Source organism: Nicotiana tabacum, chromosome 21, assembly GCF_000715075.1.
Source record: "Nicotiana tabacum cultivar K326 chromosome 21, ASM71507v2, whole genome shotgun sequence".
NCBI classification, from domain to species: domain Eukaryota; kingdom Viridiplantae; phylum Streptophyta; class Magnoliopsida; order Solanales; family Solanaceae; genus Nicotiana; species Nicotiana tabacum.
Genome location: NC_134100.1, coordinates 35,304,500 through 35,325,801, shown reverse-complemented (window position 1 = coordinate 35,325,801; position 21,302 = coordinate 35,304,500). Strand labels below are relative to the sequence as shown.

At 37.2% G+C, this 21,302-nt stretch overlaps 2 protein-coding genes across 2 annotated transcripts; one reads left to right on the top strand and one right to left on the bottom strand.

The window, feature by feature from the left end:
* The first annotated feature begins 5,727 nt into the window (after positions 1–5,727).
* Positions 5,728–13,218, top strand: LOC107790545 (zinc finger CCCH domain-containing protein 12). Its single transcript, XM_016612480.2, has 3 exons — positions 5,728–6,173; positions 6,493–7,236; positions 12,689–13,218. The coding sequence occupies exons 1-3, from the start codon at positions 6,098–6,100 to the stop codon at positions 12,970–12,972; spliced, it is 1,104 nt and encodes a 367-aa protein (XP_016467966.1). The 5' UTR covers positions 5,728–6,097; the 3' UTR covers positions 12,973–13,218.
* Positions 13,219–14,103: 885 nt separating this feature from the next.
* Positions 14,104–20,097, bottom strand: LOC107790547 (RNA polymerase sigma factor sigA-like; the record flags this gene model as incomplete). The annotated part of the gene is given in 10 exon segments (NM_001325501.1): positions 14,104–14,400; positions 14,886–14,998; positions 16,365–16,427; positions 16,908–16,985; positions 17,065–17,118; positions 17,233–17,361; positions 17,462–17,554; positions 17,677–17,875; positions 18,571–19,359; positions 20,009–20,097. Coding segments are annotated over 9 exon segments (1,509 nt in total). The 3' UTR covers positions 14,104–14,291.
* Between the last annotated feature and the right edge of the window lie 1,205 nt (positions 20,098–21,302).

The window sequence follows — 21,302 nt, the reverse complement described above, 5'->3', positions numbered from 1 at the left end:
CTAATTTTAGCTGATTACTTCACTAAATGGGTTGACGCAGGTCCTTACCAAAAGATCGGTGAGCGCGAAGTGATCGACTTCCTATGGGAAAACATAATTTGCCGGTTCAGAATACCGAAAGAGATTGCCTATGATAACGGACCACAATTCATAGGCTCCACAGTCACAAATTTTCTTAAAGACCTAAAAATCAAAAGGAGTACTCCTTACCATACCATCCGAGCGCTAATGGGCAGGCGAAATCAACCAATAAGGTGATTATTCAAAACCTCAAAAAGAGGTTGGAAGTAGCTAAAGGCAAGTGGCCTGAAGAGTTACCGGGTGTGCTATGGGTATACCGGATGACTGCAAAATCAAGCACGAGAGAGACACCTTTCTCTCTTATACACGGCGCAGAAGCTCTGATCCCGGTGGAAGTAGGAGAACCAACCTTACGGTTCTTTCGAATAGACGAAGAAGCAAATAATGAGGCATTGCTGGTAAAGCTGGAACTGCTCGATGAGTGCAGGGACTTGGCATAGGCGGGGATGGTGGCTCAGAAACAAAGTATGGAAAGATACTATACCCGGAGGGCCAATCTCCGCTACTTTAAAGTAGGAGACTTGGTTTTGAGGAAAGTGACTCAGAACGCTCGGAAAATCAACGCTGGAAAGCTGGGTCCAACGTGGGAAGGCCTCTACTGGGTTTTAGCTGTCATCGGTAAAGGATCCTATGAGCTGGAGAATCAAGATGGAGTCAAATTTCCAAGCAACTGGGACGTGACTCACCTCAAAAGTTATTACTGCTGATGGATCCTACCTATGCTGAAAGTATGTGCTGCACTCTTTTTCCCTTCGACTAGTTTTTGTCCCAATCGGATTTTCCTGGCAAGGTTTTTAATGAGGAAACAATGGAAAACATATTATGGATGGAAACATCATCAGCTGAGTTACGACCTTTAAATGATAAGGCATTGAAACAACAAACCACTGCGGGATGGTTAAATAGTTTTTGGCTCGATAGACAAATTCCTAATGGGAAGTAAAGCTTGACATCGGGCCAAAGGCTATTCAACCGTTCACAAGTGCTTTACCTAGCAGACCAAGACTTCCAGTGTTCCAATTCGCATACTTCGCATTCGAACACTGGGGGGAATAATATGAGAATACGGCAACATGATTGCCATCAAAATCGAAACTACCAGACCCCAGAACAATAATGTCTCATCATGATTGGGGACTGCACGAGTAGCCTTGTAGAAACAAGTTGTACAAGTTAGCCACATGTATTAGCAATTTTTTTTTTTAGCAATCGAATGCTTATGTACTTCTAAAGATGGAAGGAATAAAATAAAGTCCTTTTATTTTTATCTTGTTTCTTGTCCAAACAATGAGTTAATTTTATCATTTGAAAGTTAACAAAAAATTTCAAATACTTGTGTCAGAATGAACAAGAGACGTCCTCTTCAAGAGCACCGTAAACATAAGAGGGCCCTCTCTTATGAAACCCTCATAGTAAAGGGTTGGTTTCGGAAGAATTTATGCCCGGAACCCAAAGGCTATCGGATGAAAATACCCGAAGCCTTATCTAATTCGACGCAAAAAGAATAAACCTTGCACAATACTTAAACAAAAGTCTTCTTTATTAATCAACATGCCAAAAAACATAAGTACAAAAGAACAAAGGAAAATAACAAAGAAAAGAGGAAAAATCTAAACCTCATCGCCACCGGAACTTGGGGGAGAGAGGCATCTACACCCCCTCCCCCCCGGGAGAAGTGGGCGGATCTGTCGCCGGTGCAGGATCTTAGCCTTCATCAGTATTCTCTTCAAGTTTCTCCTCGGTTCCCGAATACTCAGAACCGATACTAGAAGAGTCAGTTGCGTCAGGCTGAGCCAAGAGACGTTCTCGAGCAGTTAACTCCGGCGCTCGGACCTTGGTGATTTCATCATCAATATCAATGATGCCTGCTTTGGCCTCCTCCAAGGTTTTCCTCCTCATATGATACATAGAGTATGTCTTTTCAAAGTCGAGGGAATCCCCTTGGTGTTGGAGCTTTGCCTTAAGTCTGTCGGCCTTGGCCAAAAGGCCATCCCGCTCGGATCTTGTGGCGCCAAGGCTAAGATCGAGATCACAGATTGTAGATATGTGAACACAGTTTTACTCCATGATCTTCTTAAACCTCTCCTCCATCCAGGCCCGCTTCTCCTCGGTGGAAGTAGCCTCTTCGATTTTGGAGTTCAGGGCTGCCTCCATGTTATTTACTCACTCAACGGAGGCAGACTCGCACTCGGTAGCAGCAAGAGCAGCATCTTAAGAATCAGCCCACCTAGCCTTAATATCTTGAAGTTGTACATGTAGCTGAGTGGCTTTTTGACTGTGGGCCATCACCTCATGCTCAATCTATTGCAATCGGGCCTCAAGCTCGGTCGCTTTAGCAGCCTTTGCCTCTAGCACCGGGAGGCGCGCAGCAAGTTGATTCCTCTCAGCCAACAACTGATCTCGCTTGGACATAAGTCCTTCTTTATCAAGTATCAATCTCTGAAGGCCTTCGGAAGCAAGGAAGTTGGCCTATAAAAAGGTTTATTGAAGTTAGAAATTTTGTCACAGTAGATGAGTAAAAACACAAGCAGTAAGAGAGCAAATATAATACCGTTGCCTTGTTATGCATGGCGTAATTCAACATACACTCCCCTGAAATGGAGTGTATTTTCTTCTTATCCTGCTTTGAAGCTAGCGACTTCAGATAATTGGCAAGTTCCCACTGGCTTGGACAGTAAATGGCACTCCTTCGAGACCGAGAGAGTGACACTCCTCCTCCCTCAGGGATCTGGGGAATGGGGTGAGTAATTGTGCCCCAAATTCCCGTGTCAGGGGACTGGGTAGGAGAAGCACCCTCTTCTCGGGCATTTGTGGCCGACAGAGAAGATGCATCACATACTAGTGGCGTAGGAACAGCTGGTGTAGAAGGGCGTGAAGTTGTTGGTGTTGTAGGTTGAGAAGCAGCTGCAACAGGAGCAGTGCTAATTATTGGTTGCTCACTAACCAAAGGCGAAAGAGGCGCGGTTCCCGAACTCCTTGGACCAAAAACAACAACGGGGATAGGACAGCGGGAGTTGGCATTTTCTACCAGATCCAACTCACCCCACAGTGCTTGGACCTCTTCATTGGTCAGTTCTAAAAGCTCTCCCGGTTGAGCATTCGATTGAACTGATGACGATCGTGAAGGGGCACCTCCTCATCACTAGCTTCCCCATCATCTTCAATGACCACTGCGGTCATGACTAGCTCAGGTGTGGCCTTATTTACTTTCTTATTTTTATCCCCAGTCGAGGAAGAGCACCGCCTTTTGGTCGCTTTCTTTTCTGATCGGGGACTTTGAGAGGAAGTGCCCCCACCGAAAGAAGACCCAAGGGCACCACTCCGAGTGAGAGCCTCTTGCAATAACCTCGTAGCCTCTGTAGGGTCGGCCAAAACCTCGACTTCGGGGCAGGTAACAGAACCCTGCGGGAGTCCTGAATCAAACAAAAAGGTATGGTTAGCAAGTTTTCTTATGTGCATACATAGGTGAAAAGTAGAAAGAAGAGGTTTACCGTGGTTCTTGACCTTCCGCCCGTATTTGGGTGCCATCTCCTTCCACCGACGGGTCTCTGGCATAGTAATATCTAGAATCTTTTGAACCTATTGGTCCAGGCCTTCAACCCTTGGTGGTGTCCATCGAGTAGCTGAAATATCCTTAAACAAAAGGGTTAGCAATGACAAGGAACAATCTTTTTATGGAGAAAGAGATAGATTACGAACATACGTGAACGACTCCATGATTCGGGAAAAGATAGAATTGTATTTGGGATGCTATCCCTAGTAGCAATAATGACAAACTGCTCTATCCACCCACGGTCATTGTCATCATCCATGCTAGTAAACAGAGCATAGTGGCCACGTTTGCTGAAATTTATTACTCCACCTCAGAAGATTTTGGTGGAGTAGAAGTTCATCATATATGCCAGGGTTATGGTTTTCCCCATCTCCGTGTACAGTCGGCGCATACAAGCCAACGTTCGCCACGCAGAAGGGCCTACTTGTGCCAAGCAGACCTGGTACCAGTGGCATAATTCCAAAATCACGGGGTCAAGTCCCCTGCTCAAAGAAAATGGACCCAAAGTGAAGGGGTATATATAGACATACGTAAAACCCTTCTTGGTGAAGGTAACCCGCTCCACGTGGTCAGGAGCAATGATGTTTAGGTCATGGCAGTTACAATCATCCTTCACAGTAGGAATACTGGAAGGGAAAATAAAATAGGGATAACTGCTAACAGCCCAAGTTCGAGGATTCGCAGAAGGGAACTTCTCTTGGAAGTCGTTAATAGTGCTCAAGTGTTTGGGTATGATAGTACTCGCCGTAGGAGGATCAACATCAACATCAACCTCTTTATCATTGCTTCTCTTCGGGCATCCACCGAAGAGAAGATCAGAGTTCTCAAAAGATTCAGTAAAGGAAGCCATAATAACAAGAAAGCGACGAAGTTTTGAAGAAAATCAAAAAGAGATGAAAGCAGAAGAAGGTTAAGTACATAGAGGGCAAGAAACTTATGAAAATTTTGGAAGTAAAAGAGGTAATATGATGAGTATAAGTATAGATATAAACGTCAAAAATTGTGATCATGATTACCTCGAGAACCGGCAAAAACATTGCTAAATCGTGGGGCAACATGTGTTCGGGGTATTAAATGCGAGTATACGTGCATCCTATCAAGCGTCAGAGAGTGTTCAGAAGGCTTTAGAAAAATTTTCCACTAAGAAAGGAATCTTCACCAACTTCTTGGTGACACAAAGATATGTCATTGGAAAGCAGGAGGACTATCTGTATAGGGTAAAATTGGTTCGTATTAAATGATCGAATGATAGCGTGACACATGGAATCGGAGATAGATGAAAGACAAATCGAGTGAGAACCAAGACCGGGAACAACAACTGCAGTTGACACCGGATAAACCCCGAGAGAAACACGATCAACGTGAGCGAGTTGAATGTTTGTCACCATATGACATTTAATGAAGAATATTCTCTAGTATTAAATAGGCAGTCGTTGCAGAGAATTTTAGCATTCATAGCCTGCCGTTACATATTCATCAATGACCCCCTTCATTGTCATTTAAGAGATGCTTGATCCTAGGATCTTGTTTCATAGGTATAACTATAAATAATAGCTTCAACAACCATTGTAAGGACACAAAATCTCTGGCAAAACTTATGCTACATTCTATTCTCAAACTAAATAATACAACTTTACTTTCTGTTTTATATTGCTCTTATTTATGTCGTCGGAAGTATTGCTGCTGGAGCCAAGCCTGCCATTTCCTTTGATTTTAACGCTAATTCTTATTTTTAATCCAATTTATTTATCATTTTGGATCAAATCAGTTCGCTTGTATATAAACCACGTAACAAATTCAACTGTACCATTTTACGGGTAAACACCACTGTCTCACATCAGTAAAAGTATTGGGTAATTTTATCTCAGGCTTGAACAAATCGAAAAAAATTACTTAATATATTTATTTTCATCCGAATTTTAACATGAGATTTCATGGTTCTCATCGTTGATTACTAAACAACATTCTTGGGTTTCAAGGGATACTTCCATTCATAATTTTTATCTTATATTATGTATTTTTTTTAAATCAAAATTTCAATTGAAATAAAAAATCAGAAGATTTAATTATGTATTTCGAATCCCTTCCAATATTTCTAAAACGGATGGAGTTACTGGGTAAGCTCCTCTTGCGTCGGTCTTTGAGGAGATAAGGGGCAATGACGAGGGGACCCACCACCATCCCTCCTTTTCCTCTCGTTTTCGACCAGCAAAACACGATACCCGTAATCTGATCTCTGTAAAATGCAATTTTAGTCTCCAGATTTTGTTTCCTTATCTGAAGTCACTTCAATTAACTGCTCCTTTCCTTTACAAGAATCATTTGGATAACACTAACTCCAATTCCCTAATTTGTGTTCTTTTACTAAAACTTAGGGTTTTGAATTGACATTGTATTTTAGAACGAGGTAGTTAATCTTCTTTTTTTCTTGTTTAATTACTTGTTGTACTATACTTTTTCTTTATGCAATTTGAATTAGGCATGGTCGCTTGGCGAAAGCTTACATTGTACTACCGTAGCTATTCACCAATTGAAAAAGGTAGGATTTTTAGCTTCCAACCCCTTATTTTCATAAGTAAAGTTTCTAAATTTAGTAACTTTTTCCCCCCCTCTTTCTCTTCCTTCCTGGCCACTAAGTGGGCTGTGATGTTTTTGTTGGCTTGAGGTTCGTTTTTTCTCATTCTTTTGGGTAGTATAGTTTTAGAGGTATAGCTATTGTCAGTGTGTAAATTTTCTTTGCCATAGTTTGAGCTTTCTTGTTTTTGTATGTCATTTTGTCTGTTTTGGGAATTGAACCTCTTGGGTGGTCAGATCTGCTGTTTTGATGGATTTTATGGGTGAAGCTGGTTTTGCTGTAGGGAATATGATCCAAGATTCAGCTGCCAGTAGTGGTGGTTTTGGCAGTTGGGGTCCTAATTTTTCCGACCAGGCGGTTTGGGCTACTGAGGATGATTATAGAGCCTGGAACAGTAATGAAACTTCTTCCAATTCCCAGAACCGGTCTGGGAGTGAGCCTCCCAACAAGAAATCTAGGAATGTGCAAGGTTTAGATCCCCGCGATATTGTTACCAGTAGCTCTAAAGCAATCGGAAAGATGTTCTATAAAACTAAATTGTGTTGTAAGTTCCGTGCGGGTGTCTGCCCCTACATTACTAATTGTAACTTCGCTCATGGAATAGAGGAGCTTCGAAAACCACCTCCTAATTGGCAAGACATAGTAGCTGCACATGAAAGTGAGCGGGGAGGAGGAGCAGGAGGAGTACTGGCTGTGGAACCAAGAGAAGAACACCAGATACCAATATTGACTTCTCCTGATTTGCGCGGGGAGTCTCAAAGGTCCGCTAAAGGGAGGCATTGCAAGAAGTTCTACACTGAAGAAGGATGTCCTTATGGAGATAGTTGTACTTTCCTTCACGATGAACAATCACGAGCTAGAGAAAGTGTTGCTATAAGTGTGACTCCTACTGTTGGTGGATTTGGTAATAATGCTACTGGAACAACGCTAAAGCCTTCAAACTGGAAGACGAGAATTTGTAATAAGTGGGAGACTACTGGTTATTGCCCATTTGGCAGCAAGTGTCATTTTGCTCATGGTGTGGCAGGTATGGATCTTAGTTTTTGCTTATTTCTAGTATAGGGAGATGTGATTTTAATGTTTACAGTGAGAATGGTGAAGATTGATGATTTATGATTGATTTTGGCTTGCTGGGATATTGATCTGCTTGGTTAAATTTCATTTAGGTGAAAATGCTAGTTGATAAGTGTATTAAGGTTCCCTTTATCTTCTATGGCGGAAAGCAAGTTATCTTATCATCTTATCTTAAAAGTCTAAAAGGGAATTTGAAAATCGAACAAGCTGTAAGTACTCAGCAAAGAGACTGAATTTCCTGTGTTCAATATTGAATGACTTCGATACTTATGAAGTAGCTGAACTTATCAATAGTTTAAGGATTTCATATACCGTTTTAGTAGATGGGACCAGACTTCCACCAGTTTGGTTCAGGTAAACCAGTCTCTTAGTACTCTGTGATGCCACATGTTATAACACAACTATCCATATTAAGATTGGTATAACTGAGAAGATTGATCAAATTTCTCTTGAGTCTCTGACCTTTTTTATTTGGGGATAAGGCTCTAGAGTCTTTGACCTTTGCCCCTGTATAAAAGGGAGAACTAACTTTAAGTGACATGCTTATTAGCTTTTTCGTGTAGCATTCGGTTTGTGTAAATGATGAGGTGGTGTAAAATATATTGGAAGTAATTTATTTTGAAATAACTCAAAGGCAGCACCCTGAAAGAAGATTACAAGAAGAGTACTTCATATAAAAATAAAATAAAATAAAAAGGTAGAACTTTGAAGAAGAGTGCAATACTGAAGAGATTTGTAGTATGTTCACTTTGAGAAGATTTTGTCAATTTCTATGTTCATTTTCATGGAAAATGGGAATTTTATATTTGCCCTTCTGTAGTTATCTGTGAAATGATCCAAACTTGAGTATCTGGCGAGGAACTTTAACAACGAATTTTTTGTGAAAGCACAGTAGTAGTAGTCCCTTGGGTTTTAATTTAGTGGTAGGAGTGCAACATGTTGATGTGTAGGTTTGGCGCACATCACGGGTTTTGAACCTTGCTGTAGACAAAGCTTGGTATTTAAGTGGAGAATTGTAAGGGGTGAGCCCATTATCCATCGAATTTCAAACTGTGCGCCACTAGTCCTCTGCAATTTCTCCGGTTATCAATAAAAAAAAGTGAAAGCACAATAGTAATGTTGCTCTAATTTGATCTATCTTTCAATCAGTTCCTACAACTTTAGAATCTCTTTTTCTCTTATGTTATGCTCACCACCACTTCCCCAGCAACTCTGTCTCCTCTTTTATTGAAGCCACAAACTAGCAAACCCTTTTAAACTTTGATGACAACAAGGGAAGCATTTACCTCTCTTGTAACCTCTCTGCTACACCTACGGGAGTCTTACAACCTATGAAGCAATAATCAGAGAATGTTGTGAAATTTGGTGGGAAAAGGAAATCAGGGAACACGCTTTTCTACAATCCAGTTGTTGGATAGATAGAAGATTAGTCATTTGATGGGTATGATTGTTGGGGGTTCCATTCTAGTAGCCTGTTTGGCCAAGCTTCTCCAAAACCAAAAGCAACTTTTTTCAAAAGTTGAAGTGTTTGGCCAAGCTTTTAGAAGAAAAAAAAGTATTTTTGAGTTGAAGCAGCAGTAGTTTTGGAGAAGTAGAAAAAAGTAGTTTCTCTCCAAAAGTGCTTTTTTGAAAAGCACTTTTGAAAGAAATATACTTAGAAGCATTTTTTAAAAGCTTGGCCAAACGCTAATTGCTGCTTAGAAGTGCTTTTCAAGTGAATTAGCCAAACACAAAATGCTTCTCACCAAAAGTACTTTTGAAAAAAAAGCACTTCTCAAAATAACCTGAATTTTCTTGCTCTCGACTAGTTTGGTTAATAACTAAACTTGTCTTTGTCTTTTATCAATATTTCTATAGATGAGGCCATCTGTTGAATGCCTTCCCACCAAACTCATTGCATTTTTATTGATGTGGATAGAATATTGGGTGAACATGTACGACTTTACATAGACTAAAGAGCCTGTTTGGTCAAGTTTCTGGGAGGCCAAAAGTACTTTTTTTCCCCAAAAAAGTACTTTTTAAAAAATTTGAGTTGTTTGGCCAATACAGAGAAGTACTTTTGGCCAGTAGCAGAAGCAGAAAATTTTAGCTTCTTCCAAGAAGCAGAATCAGAAGTAGAAAATTAATTTATTCATGACAAAACTATCCTTATCATAAATTTATATTTTTCAAATTATCCCTTACTAATTTAAGTTTTTTCTTTTTATTTTTGTTTTTAGTTTTTACCATTCTATTAAAATTAAAGATATTATATATATGAATCATATTGTAACTTTCCAAATTCTATATTGACTTTTCTTATTTTTGATTTTTTCTTTGTGTAATGTCTTGTAACTTTCCAAATTATCTTCTTCTTTTTTCACACTAAAGCAAATTATCTACATCCTTCTTTGGATTATCAATTCTCTTCCTACAAATAATCATTTATAATTTCTTCTATTATATGCTATTAGTTCCCGAATCTTTAAAACAATTATCAAATCTAATTTGTGAAAATGACCTACAAATAGGTAATAAATTTACAATTGCATTGCATAATCTATCTATATATTATTAAAAGAAGAAGAAAATGTATCCACATTAAGTCAAGTGACCGCCTCACAATAGGCCAATTGGCAATTTATGACAAAGTTAGTAAGGTTAGGTAATAATTAGTTTCTTTTTAAATTTAAATTTTAAAAATAAAAAAATTATACATTATGTGTTGTTAATAATTAGTTACTCCTTTTGAATTAGTTTAAACATACTTAACTATTTATTTTATGATTTATTTTATATATTTAAAATTATTTCTATTTTATGCTCAATGCCATCTTTCAAGTTTGTCACTCAGAATTATCTAGTTACAACTACCATGGCTATACATAATTTCATCCGACGACATTCTTCTACCGATAAAGAATTCAACTATTATGCTAATGAAGAAATTACTGCAGAGATTGATGAAGGAGATGAGCCTTCTGATATTCCTTTAGAAATGCGAGACAAGTCTTCTACTACTATGGAGGCGTTGTGTGATAGAAGTAGAGATGAAATTGTTGAGAAATATTATCATGTGTGAGTGACTTTACTTATTATCTCAGGATGGATTATCAATATATAGTAATTTGTGGATAGACTTCTAATTTATACTGAATGATGTATTTTAATTATTTAAATCATTATATAACAATAATAATTATACTAGATAATATCATATGCTTTGGTATAACTATATATGTAAAATTGATTTAAATCTGTAATATGTTTGTTTACTTTATATTTTATATTTTAATAAAATAAAATAAAATAATAATAAAAGTCTCTTATGATAGATATGTAAGTTCATTTTTCTATTTAAAAGAATTATAAGACCTTGGTACTATCCTTTTTGGTAATTTGACACTCAAAAGTACTTTTTAAAAAGATTGGCCAAATACAATTTGTTTACCAAATGTTGCAAAAAATACTTCTTAAATGAATTTGGCCAAACACAAACAGTTTTTTTTTCAAAAGTACTAAAAAAAGTACTTCTGAAAAAAAGTACTTTTCAAAATAAGCAGATTTTGGCAGCTTGGCCAAACGGGCTCTAAGGCTTTAATAAATACCTGTGTCAAAGGGATAATATACAACTTATCTCAGATTAGGGCATTCCTCTTATTATTTATTAATTTACGGTGCACCCATGAGTTCCCTATGTGTTTAAATGATTAGAGAAACATATCATTTTGTAGCTTTTCTAATTTTTGGTATACGTCTTGTTTACGGGGTGCTTCGCCACAACATCAATGAGATATTAGTTTATCAAAGAAAAAAAGAGAAATGATGGTTGAACATGTACTTATCCAAAAACAAGGGAAAGGAATAGTAACTCCAAATGGTATGGTATTCATTATTCTCCATTGATGCATTTTGTTGTATATAGGTTAATTCAGAATGAAATCAAGTTTTTCTTCCTTTTGTATAAGTTAGATGAAATTGATAAAAAGGAGTGATAACCTAGTGGATAGAGTTCTCAACACCCAACCACGATTTTGGATACGAGTTTAGGGAGCAAAGTGGGAAAAAGGCATTGTGTGCTCCTCGGTTGGGGAGTGGAGCTTATTATATCCCCAAAAAAGAAAGATAAAGTGGATGAAATTGAATTTCTAAATCATGTTATTTGGTAGATCAGCTGCAAGGACATGAATGAATTTCTAAATGAAGATTTTGAAGAATAAGGTCAGTAGAAGGAGTTGGACAGAAAGGTTAATTGGAAGTTTGCAAAGAGTCATAAGACCTTGGATGTGTAAGAATCTAGCAGCTTCAGCAGGAATTGTGAAATATCTTAGAAATTAGATTATTCTGGACAGCAAGTTAAGCATTATAGATTACTGTTTTCCAGGTGAAGGAACTAAATACCAATTATTTTTTTTTCCTCAAAAAAAGGAAGAAGAAAACAGAAATGTACTGGAACTTGATGGTGTATGTTTAATGCCAATGTTTTTGTACTGACAACTGTGTAACAGGAAGAGCTTTTTGGTATCAACATCATAAATTTCGCTAAAATGCAGACATAATCATGGTTGGATTGTACTATTAAAAGAACCATACGAAGCGTCAGTGAAGCAGTTGAATGCTGATTTAAAGTCGGTACTATTAGAAATTAGAACTGACTTTGGTTTTGTAGTGGAGAGACCTGCATGAGATATTATGTTTTAGGGTTAAGGGATTCCTTTTTTTTGTGATGAATGCGATTTAGGGTAAAGGGATTCTGCACAATTGAAACCTATATGCCAGGGCTTTTAAACTAAGTTGCTCGTACACGGGTGCGGGTGTCTGACACGGGTGCGGATATAGAGGTCGGATCGATCGTGATGTAAATTCTAACATTCGGGGATACAGATCCTAGTACGGATACAGGTGTGGGGATCCGGCTAAAAATAATTCAAAAAAATAAAAAAATAAAAAACTCTCTAAATTATGAGAAATTTTGTGGAATACTTACGCATAGCTTGTGAAGTGTGAATTCTTTTTTATTCTCAAGTTGTAGATAAGTAAATGATTGCTTTCCTAGATAAGATATGCTATTTTCTTCAAATTTACTCTAGTTTTTGTTCTGATTTCAGGAATTAAATTGTATCTTGTCCCGAATTTTTTCGTTTCTCATGGTCAAAGTACCCAAAATTGTTTGACCAAATCCGGTACGGATCCCATACCCACACCCATACTAGTGTCGTGTTGACACGGGTGCGGCGCCTAAACTGCCGAGTCGGAGCAACTTAGCTTTTAAATATCTAATTGTTTGGCAATCTTTCAGTTAATTATTTGGATGTCTTCTTTTACCTTAGCTAAAGCTGTTGGGTTTCATTGGACTAGACGACAAAATTATGTTGGATGTTCCGTTGATCGTGTGCAAAATACTAACTCTTGCTATTTTGTGACAGAACTGAACAGATTTGGTGGAGGACCTGTTGAAACAGAAGGCAAAGATTCTCTTTTTGTTCCTCCAGATTTAAAGCAGGCAGGAAGTTCATTTAAGACAACGGAAAGTACAGTGCCCTCAACCATTTCAGCGCTCCACACGGATGTTTATCATCTAGGGCAGGGTGTTCAGGTACAAAGGCCGAGTAGCATAGTTGAGAGGCCTGGCCAAAGGTTCTTTCAAAAATGGAAAGGCCCCGATAAGATTAGTAAAATATATGGTGACTGGATTGATGACATTGAATGAAGGAGTCATCATAGTTAACTACTAATCTGTTTACCAAGATACTGAATAGCAAATGTTTGCTTTCAGCCAATAGGCATCCAGAGGAATTTGACCAAGTTTTTCTTTTCTTCCTTTAAACCTAATTTAGGACATGCCTAATCATGTTGTTTTAGAGCTACAAGCTAGATTACTGCTTGTGAGCCAATGTGTAATCTCTGCCATGTACTATAGTCAACTTGTTTGTAAGAATAAGGACTACGATCTCTATATTTTTTTTTTGAGATTTTCACCACGCCACGGAACCTTGTAGAATGCAAAGTATAAACTGTAACTTCCTTTGGGGGCAGATAACTTAAAATGTATACAGGTTTTGCTTGTGTAGCTTGTAAAATTAGATAAACGGGACGGTTTTAAAATGTATACAAGTGTTGCTTGTGTAGCTATGGGTCGTAGAGGAGAAACAAATTTGAAGAGCTTTGAATGAAGCTGGAGGGAAATATGGTTACGAAATACATAAATTTGATATTTGTAGAATTTAAGAATGCAAATGAAATGATTTGATCGTCTTCTTTACTCTTGTTGGAAGGGTACTCTATTTTTCTTTTTTAAATTATATCTGGGACTGGTTAGGGTAAAGTAATTGAAAGTATCCTAATAACTTTCCTTTGCAATGGGCAATGCTTCATGGAGTATTATCTACAGCAAACCCCAAATCAATATCTCCGAGGAAATTAGTCGGCTATTCCTCTGGATTTTATCAAGTGGCAACTCATGCCAACAGCTCAAAGTTTTGATCTGAATAGAAGACATCTTTGTATCAAGTGGCAACACGTGCATACTAAATGCTACTTTGTGCAAATAGGAACATACTCGGAACTGCTCTGTCCCATTTATATTCAAAATGTTGACCCAATTTCACTAATGTTTTTTCAAGATTTCAAATTCATTTAACTTTTCACGTTTTCACTTTGATGTAAAATATTCTCTACCAAATTTTTTTACTAATATAATGTACAAAGTAAAATTAACATAGAAGAAGTCAATGGACATTATCACATCAAGTGTATGAAAGAAGTCAATACAAAGAACATATATACAGTATCTGCTTTACACTATCTCCTATCTCAATAAACAGAGACACATCCTAAAGTATTTTTTTTTTTTTTTTTTAATTAAGGATGATGCACAAAAATCTTCACTACATCTTTCTGACTCGTCTGATGGTGAAGAAGGTCCCTTAGATCTTTATCTGTTCTCGTCATCAGGAAAATAATTGGAGATGCAAGTTTCCTTTCATTTTATGTACACTTCATTTGTAGTTTGGTCTTAAGCAAGCGTACTCAATGTTTAACCAACATTGCGTCTAATCGTCTTTTCCTGGCGGCATGTTTTAATTTCTCAAGTGCAACTAATCCAACCTGCCTGACCCTTTCTCTGGACAAACCTATCCTGTAAAGAACGAAAAATAGCATTTAGAACAACTGTTCAACATATAGATATATCAGTCAACAAAACAAAGATGAAAATGTCTACATAATAAGAAACTTCACTGCTATAAAATTTTCAGATCACGTTTAAATTGATGCTTCTTACAAATTTAGACATGTACATTTTTTCTTTATCCTTAGCTAACTACTGACTAAATTCATTCTCAGAATTAACATGGTTGATTATGCCAATCTGATGATATTCTTTTTTTATCTTCCAAGAGATAAAAGAAGAATGAAGCAACACACTTCTAAAATACAGATACCCCATGAAAACGAGCTACTAAGAATATGTGCGATAAGCATTCTAAAGAATCATGTTAACTAGAACTCTGTTCAAAAATAGGTTCTCGATCAACATAACCTGCTGTATGAGGCCATAGTCTTGATGTGAAAAGTAATATCCACTGGAAAGTAGTAAACAACCAATGTTATTATGACTCTTACCTTCTACTAATATCCTCCCAGGTAAGACACTCGTTGTCTAGACCATAATACAGTCGGACAATCTCTCTCTCGCGTTCTCTAAGAGTTGAAGAGATGAGGTTGTTTACTTCATCCTGTAAAACATATAAAATCAGTAATGATTTCTTCACCAGCTGTCCATGAATTCAGAAGAAGCCAGAAGTTATACACAAATGAACCTCAGAAGTGTTCTCTTGCATTTTTACATGAGTATATAGAAGCACATGATGAATATATTCCAAAAGGTACAATTTTGTCCTCTGAACAATTTTCACCATAGTCGAAACATATTCATTGCCATTAATTCATAGTTACACTCATGCTTTGCATAACTCATAGAGAACTCTGACACATTAAGCCGTTTACTCTCTGAGACATTTCAAGTTCACATCTTGATAAATAATAAGAGAGGAAAAAAATGCAGCATAGAAAGAGGTAAGACCAGCGGACGCCCATTCAATGGAAAGCATAGGTAGGTAGGTAGGTCAAAGCACGATAGAGAGTCACATGAATCATCTTACCCTTTGACCCAAATTTGACCTATAAGTTGGTGTGTTATCCTTACTACCATTGTGTAGTAATGTACATGCCTTGCGAAATTAATAGAGCATTAAAATATATCAAGCCTTCTTTCCCTGAGATGAGAAGAGAAAAACCAGGAAAAAACATGGAAGGAAGTTGTCTAGCAAGACCTACATTGTCTTGGAATCATGCAAACTTAGCACAAAACGATGCACAATGGAAGAAAAAGATCCTTATAAACTATACGTTTAGTTGTGATTCAGGTTTAGTTTACTAGGATTCCATTAGTCATGTTAGAGATTTGTATGAGAACAGAAAATGTAGAGAACTTCTGGCGCTACATTGGATTACTATGGATTAAATGTAGAGAAATCTTCAAATATTGGATTACTATGGATCTAAATGAAGTGATAGGGTTAACGACAATTCATAAACATGACCCTAACTAATTTGGGATTGAACCACAGTTATAGTTGTTCTAGAAGAGAAAAAACACAGCAACACAGAAAGAAGGGACTTCAAGAGAACAAGATTTCATTGTAGCGCCACTATCAAATATAATGATCTAAAGGTACAAGGAATATGTGCCAAGATCATACTTCCTGCACGAAATTATGATTCGGAAATTAACCATCATTATGACTTGATGTATTGATATTGAACCTTATTTTGACTCAAGGAGGAAAGACTCATCTCAGGGAGATAATGCTACAATACTAGAGCTAATTGCCACTACGAATCTTTCAGGCATGCATCTACCAGGGCGCAACCAATACTAATTCATCCGTAATTTGAGGGAGGGGATAACAAGAAACAAATACCTCGGAAGTTTGATTTTGTTAAAATTCATAGATTTATGATCACAAGTATCTTACTAAATACCATTCATATATTCAATATTTAATAATAAATTGGGAGGATTGTTGTGATAAATTTTACCTTGAGCATCCATTCATCAACTCCATGCCACGGGATGTTCTCCAGGCGATTATCAGCAATGTACTGCAGAAGAAAGAAAGCTATGAAACATTAGTCAGTGATGAAGAAATGGCTAAAAAAAGGCCTAAAACCTTAAGGTATTGGTTTTTTCTCCCCATAAATTCATCCACCCAGGCTTTCACCTCCCGTGATTTTGTGGGGAGGGGGGGGGGGGTTGGGTTCAAATATCTCCAGTAGATTGATAGTAGTTAAGTCTTCCCCTACTCTGGGTGATAACACAAAATATACTTATAGTGTTGTCAACATTGTATATCTCTCTGCTAAGTAGTAACTAATAATTTTACGGTAATAGTTTATCTTAAATCTATGGAAGTTGAATCTTAAATTTGTAATAGCCAATGTCCTTAGTTATCAAATCAAAATATCTGTAAGAAAGTTAATATGTACAATTTGGGGATGCCAGCAGTCTTGGATTATTTAGTAAATCCAGAAGCTGTCAAACTCAAATCTAGACATTTCGCAAAGATTTGGGTTTGAACTTACGCTGTGAAGTGTTTCTCCAGGAAGTCCATTTAAAGAGGGAAATGCTTCCCTATCAAGTGAAAACACCTTGCTGCTTGCCTAGAAGAAGAAACATTTTAGAAGCAATTTTATACAATATGAACTGGAAATGTTAAAAGCTACTATAGGATAATCATACCTCAGTTGCATTCCTGACTTTCTTCTGGGACATGTTAAGGCACTCAGCTATTTTCTGATAGTTCCGGAGTAGCACAAGCAAATTAGAAGAAAGTGTAATATTTCACAATTAACTTTGTAAGCAACATTCAGAATATGATGCTGATCAATTCATTTTGACAGAACTTACCTCGATTGATGGAGTTATTCCATTCTCTTTAAGCTTGATTTTTGCATTACGGATCAAACTCAGTCTTTCATGTAGATGTATGGGCAGTCTTAAGGTTCGTGAGTTCTCAACTAATGCTCTGGAGACGCCCTGAGAATTGGGGGAAAAGGAAATGAATGGTCATCATGATATTACAAACTTGCGCTGTTCTAGAAAAAACTAAAAAACAAAAACTACATGGTGATCTCACCTGACGAATCCACCAATAAACATAAGTTGAGATTTTGAATCCTCTTGAGTGATCAAATTTCTCTATTCCACGAAGTAGTCCAATAAGGCCCCCCTACATGCAAATGAAGGAATTTTCCTCAAGAAGTGGCAATTTTCATTTTACAGTCTATTGACCAATGCACAAGTGCAAGAAGTTCTGCACCTGTAACTTTTGTTCATACAGTAAACACTTACCTGAATGAGGTCAGCCATTTCAGTACCGTTGGTATCATATCTTTGTGCAATTGACATGACAAGACGAACATTGCTCATCGCAAGCTTTTCTCTAGCCAAGGAACACTCTATTAATGTAGATCGTAAATCAGCACGAGATATTTTCAAGGAAATCGCAAGTTGATCGTCAGAAGGTTCACATCCCAATCTTTCCTTCAGCCTAAAATTTTCCATGTATTAAACAAGCTGGGTAAGTCATCTCTAGAACATGTCGATGGAAGTCATTGGATAAAAAAAACAGAAGAAACTTTCAAAGTGTAGCTGAAAATCCCAGTCCAACACATCACCTCCAATTTTATTAACATTTTCCCTTTGGGAAGTAAGGAGTTCTCTAGAATATCTAAACACAGAGGTGTACATAATGAAGCAAAGTACCATTTCTTCTCCAGCATTCCGCCTCCAATTTTTTTATTTACCTCTTACTCCATTTTTTATTAGATAAGGAAGCTAGTAAACACTGGCAACATAACACCAGCTTAAATGTGGTTCAATCCCAACATTCACAAGGGCATAACAACTTTTTATATTGAGTTTCAAGCTTTACAATAACATTCGTAGCAATTTGACCTCCAAAATTGTGAAAGAGATGTATTTAGGAAAATGTATAAAGCATAGTTGGAGAATCTTGGGAACAAAATGTTTGGTGGGTATTTGAGAAGAGGGATTAACCTGTGTGTTTCTAGTGGGTAAAACATAAGAGGGTAATTCATACAGTTCTCTTTCATAGTTCATTTCACTCTTTCTACAATTTTTCTTAAGTTCTTTATAGTCATTTTCACTACTAAAGTCTCATACAATGTTTGAGAAAGTATGGGTGGTAGAGTTGGATCGTGGATGGAGTTGAGAGCGCGGTACCTGGATTTCTGCTCTTCTAAATAAAGACCAAATTTGATTTTTTTGGATAGTTGCACCACTTCCGTGTGTGTCAGCAATTCTTGGCCTACTACACCATTTATGTAACCTTTTGAACGGTTTTGTAGTAGCTCTGGACCGATAACAGATCTCAGTCGCTTGCTTGAACTATCTGATGTGGCTGAATTTTTTGGAAGTAGATCTCTTTTGCGCGTATCCATTCTCCTCCGCCTAGCAGACGTCCCTGAACAAGTGATCTGCATCTTCTTCTTACAGTTGTTTTCATTTGTCATTGCCTTCTCAGCTGAAAGATTCCATTGCTTTTCAAGCATAGATTTCTGCAGCAGCAGAAGAACCTCCACCGAATCTTCTTCGCTGCAGCTGCCATTCTGCAACTGTTTGAACATTTGAACCCATGGCTCCGTATCGGAATCACGATTAGATGCAATATCTACATGCTCTTTAAGAGCCTTAACGGACTGCTTTTTCCGATTGGAAACATAACTAGGGCTATAATTAGATGAGTTCTTAGCATTGATCACATTCTTAGGAGAAGGAAAGTGATGGCAAGGCAAAGCATGATCACTGACACAAAACTTTTCAGTAAGATCAGAATAATAGAAGGAAGAGCTTAGGATTCTGTTTCCAGCACTGAGTCCAATAATGGCCATCATGAGGGCTATGACTTTCTAAAAGCCAAGACTACTACACGGCGCTTAACAAGATAGCTGAATTACAACCATATCAGCTGATGACCAGGCTGTTTCTTGAATTTATCTCCCACTTGTCAAGCTATAACAAAAGAGTGAATTAGTTTCTAAAATAAGGATAGTAAGCAGAGAATTCGGACAATCAATTAGTTATGCGCGAGTTTTGCTGACTAATCAACTTGTTTAATTTTCTTTAGGATGAGAAATGAAAAAAGGAAAAACCAGTTAGGTGCAGGAAGTAGGAGATTCACCATGCTTCCCTACACCTATAAAAAGGGCGACAGAAGGAAATCTCTGCTCATTTTTATTCCTAAACCAGTTAGGTGCAGGAAGCAGGAAAAATCAAGTTGTGCTAAGAATTCTTAATCATCTAGTTCACTAAGTGGAATTCATAAAAGAAATTTCACAATACACAAACAGGTAAGACATGAACAAATTGCTAAAACGCATTGTCATGATTCATGAATAGAATTAACGTAAAAATATATAAGTTTGAATAAAGTTGAACACCAATAATTTATGAACGTGTGCAACAACTAGAAAATAATTAATTACGCATACTTCTTATTATAAACATGGTAACATATTTGTACTGAAACACAAAAGAGAATGCAACAACGAGGAAACGTGCAAGGCGATCATTACGAGAGGAACTAAGAATAATCAAATCAAATATTATATCAAACATGAGTAGTATGAAGATCTCAAGTGATCTGTTCAGCTTATTGTACCTGAATTTAGCAGTTGCACCCAACAGTGTGAGTGAGTGTGTGTGAGAGTGAAAATATTGTTTTGAGAATGTTGCTAACCGAAATGATACTGTATTTCTTTGTTTTTGGTTTGTAATTTGTTGAATTATTAGAATGATCGAAAAATGAGAAAGTACTGGTGGAAAATAACGGGAGGAGAGGCGGTGATTCTGGATATCGGGTACAGGAGAGAAGTTAACAGCCATTGGCTGGAGAGATATTTGGTGCTGGCTTCGTGTGGCGTTGGCCCTCTTCTCTGGTTTCCCAGCGTTACACGTACTCTTTTCTTTTCATTTTTGTCCTCTATCTTTATCTTTGGAAATCGACACTTTTTCTTCTTTTTTTTCTCCTTTTTTTTTTCATCTTGAATATGTACAAAATGTATACTGAAAATGTGTAGGATGACGTGCAGAAATTGACGACTATAAATTGATCACTGGTAAGCTTCATTACTCACGTTTCCATATTTATCGTAAGTATCAAAACGAATAACGACTATTAATTTGATGATTGGAAAGCACTATAAAGATGTCTTTGATTGAAATTTTAGCCATTTACCACCAACGGAAATTAACTCTTCACAATGTAAGTCATATTGTACACAATCAGTAGAAGTAGTACCTACCTGGGACAAGTCTGGAATACCTGACTGATTTTGTGCAAAAACTATGGAAGAACGAAGAAAAGCAGGAAATTTGGAATAAGTCCATCGACTAGTTTCAGATAAAAGGAGGAGATTATATTTGCAAAACTTTTTTAAGAAAAGCACACAATTTTAAAAGTGACCTAAGAGAAGACTATTTGTGCAATTCTACCATTTATTTGTACTTTTTTAATTATTGGGAGACTATACTGATACCAGTAAACTATTTGTATCTTGTTCACCATAATAAAACTATTTTTACGTCTTGCCATATCGTCATTATATGCCAGTCCTTCACTTTGTGGACAATGTGAAACAACACACATATAGTAAAATTTTAAAAAAATGACATTGTATAATCACTATTTTAGGCTATAAGGAATTGACATGGAAAAGCTACATCTTTTCTCCTTGTGACAAGAAGCAAAACGCTACATTTGCATTTTCATAATGTTCTGTTGAATAGTATGTGTAGAAAGCTCCCTAAGTACATGCTCTTTCTCTGCCCCTCCTCCCACAAAAAAAGGACGCGTGTTTTAATTTTGGAAACGATATGTCACGACCAAAAAAGATTGTGATGGTGCGTAAAGTCCACTCGCTAGGCAAGCCAATATTAATATACAATTACTCATT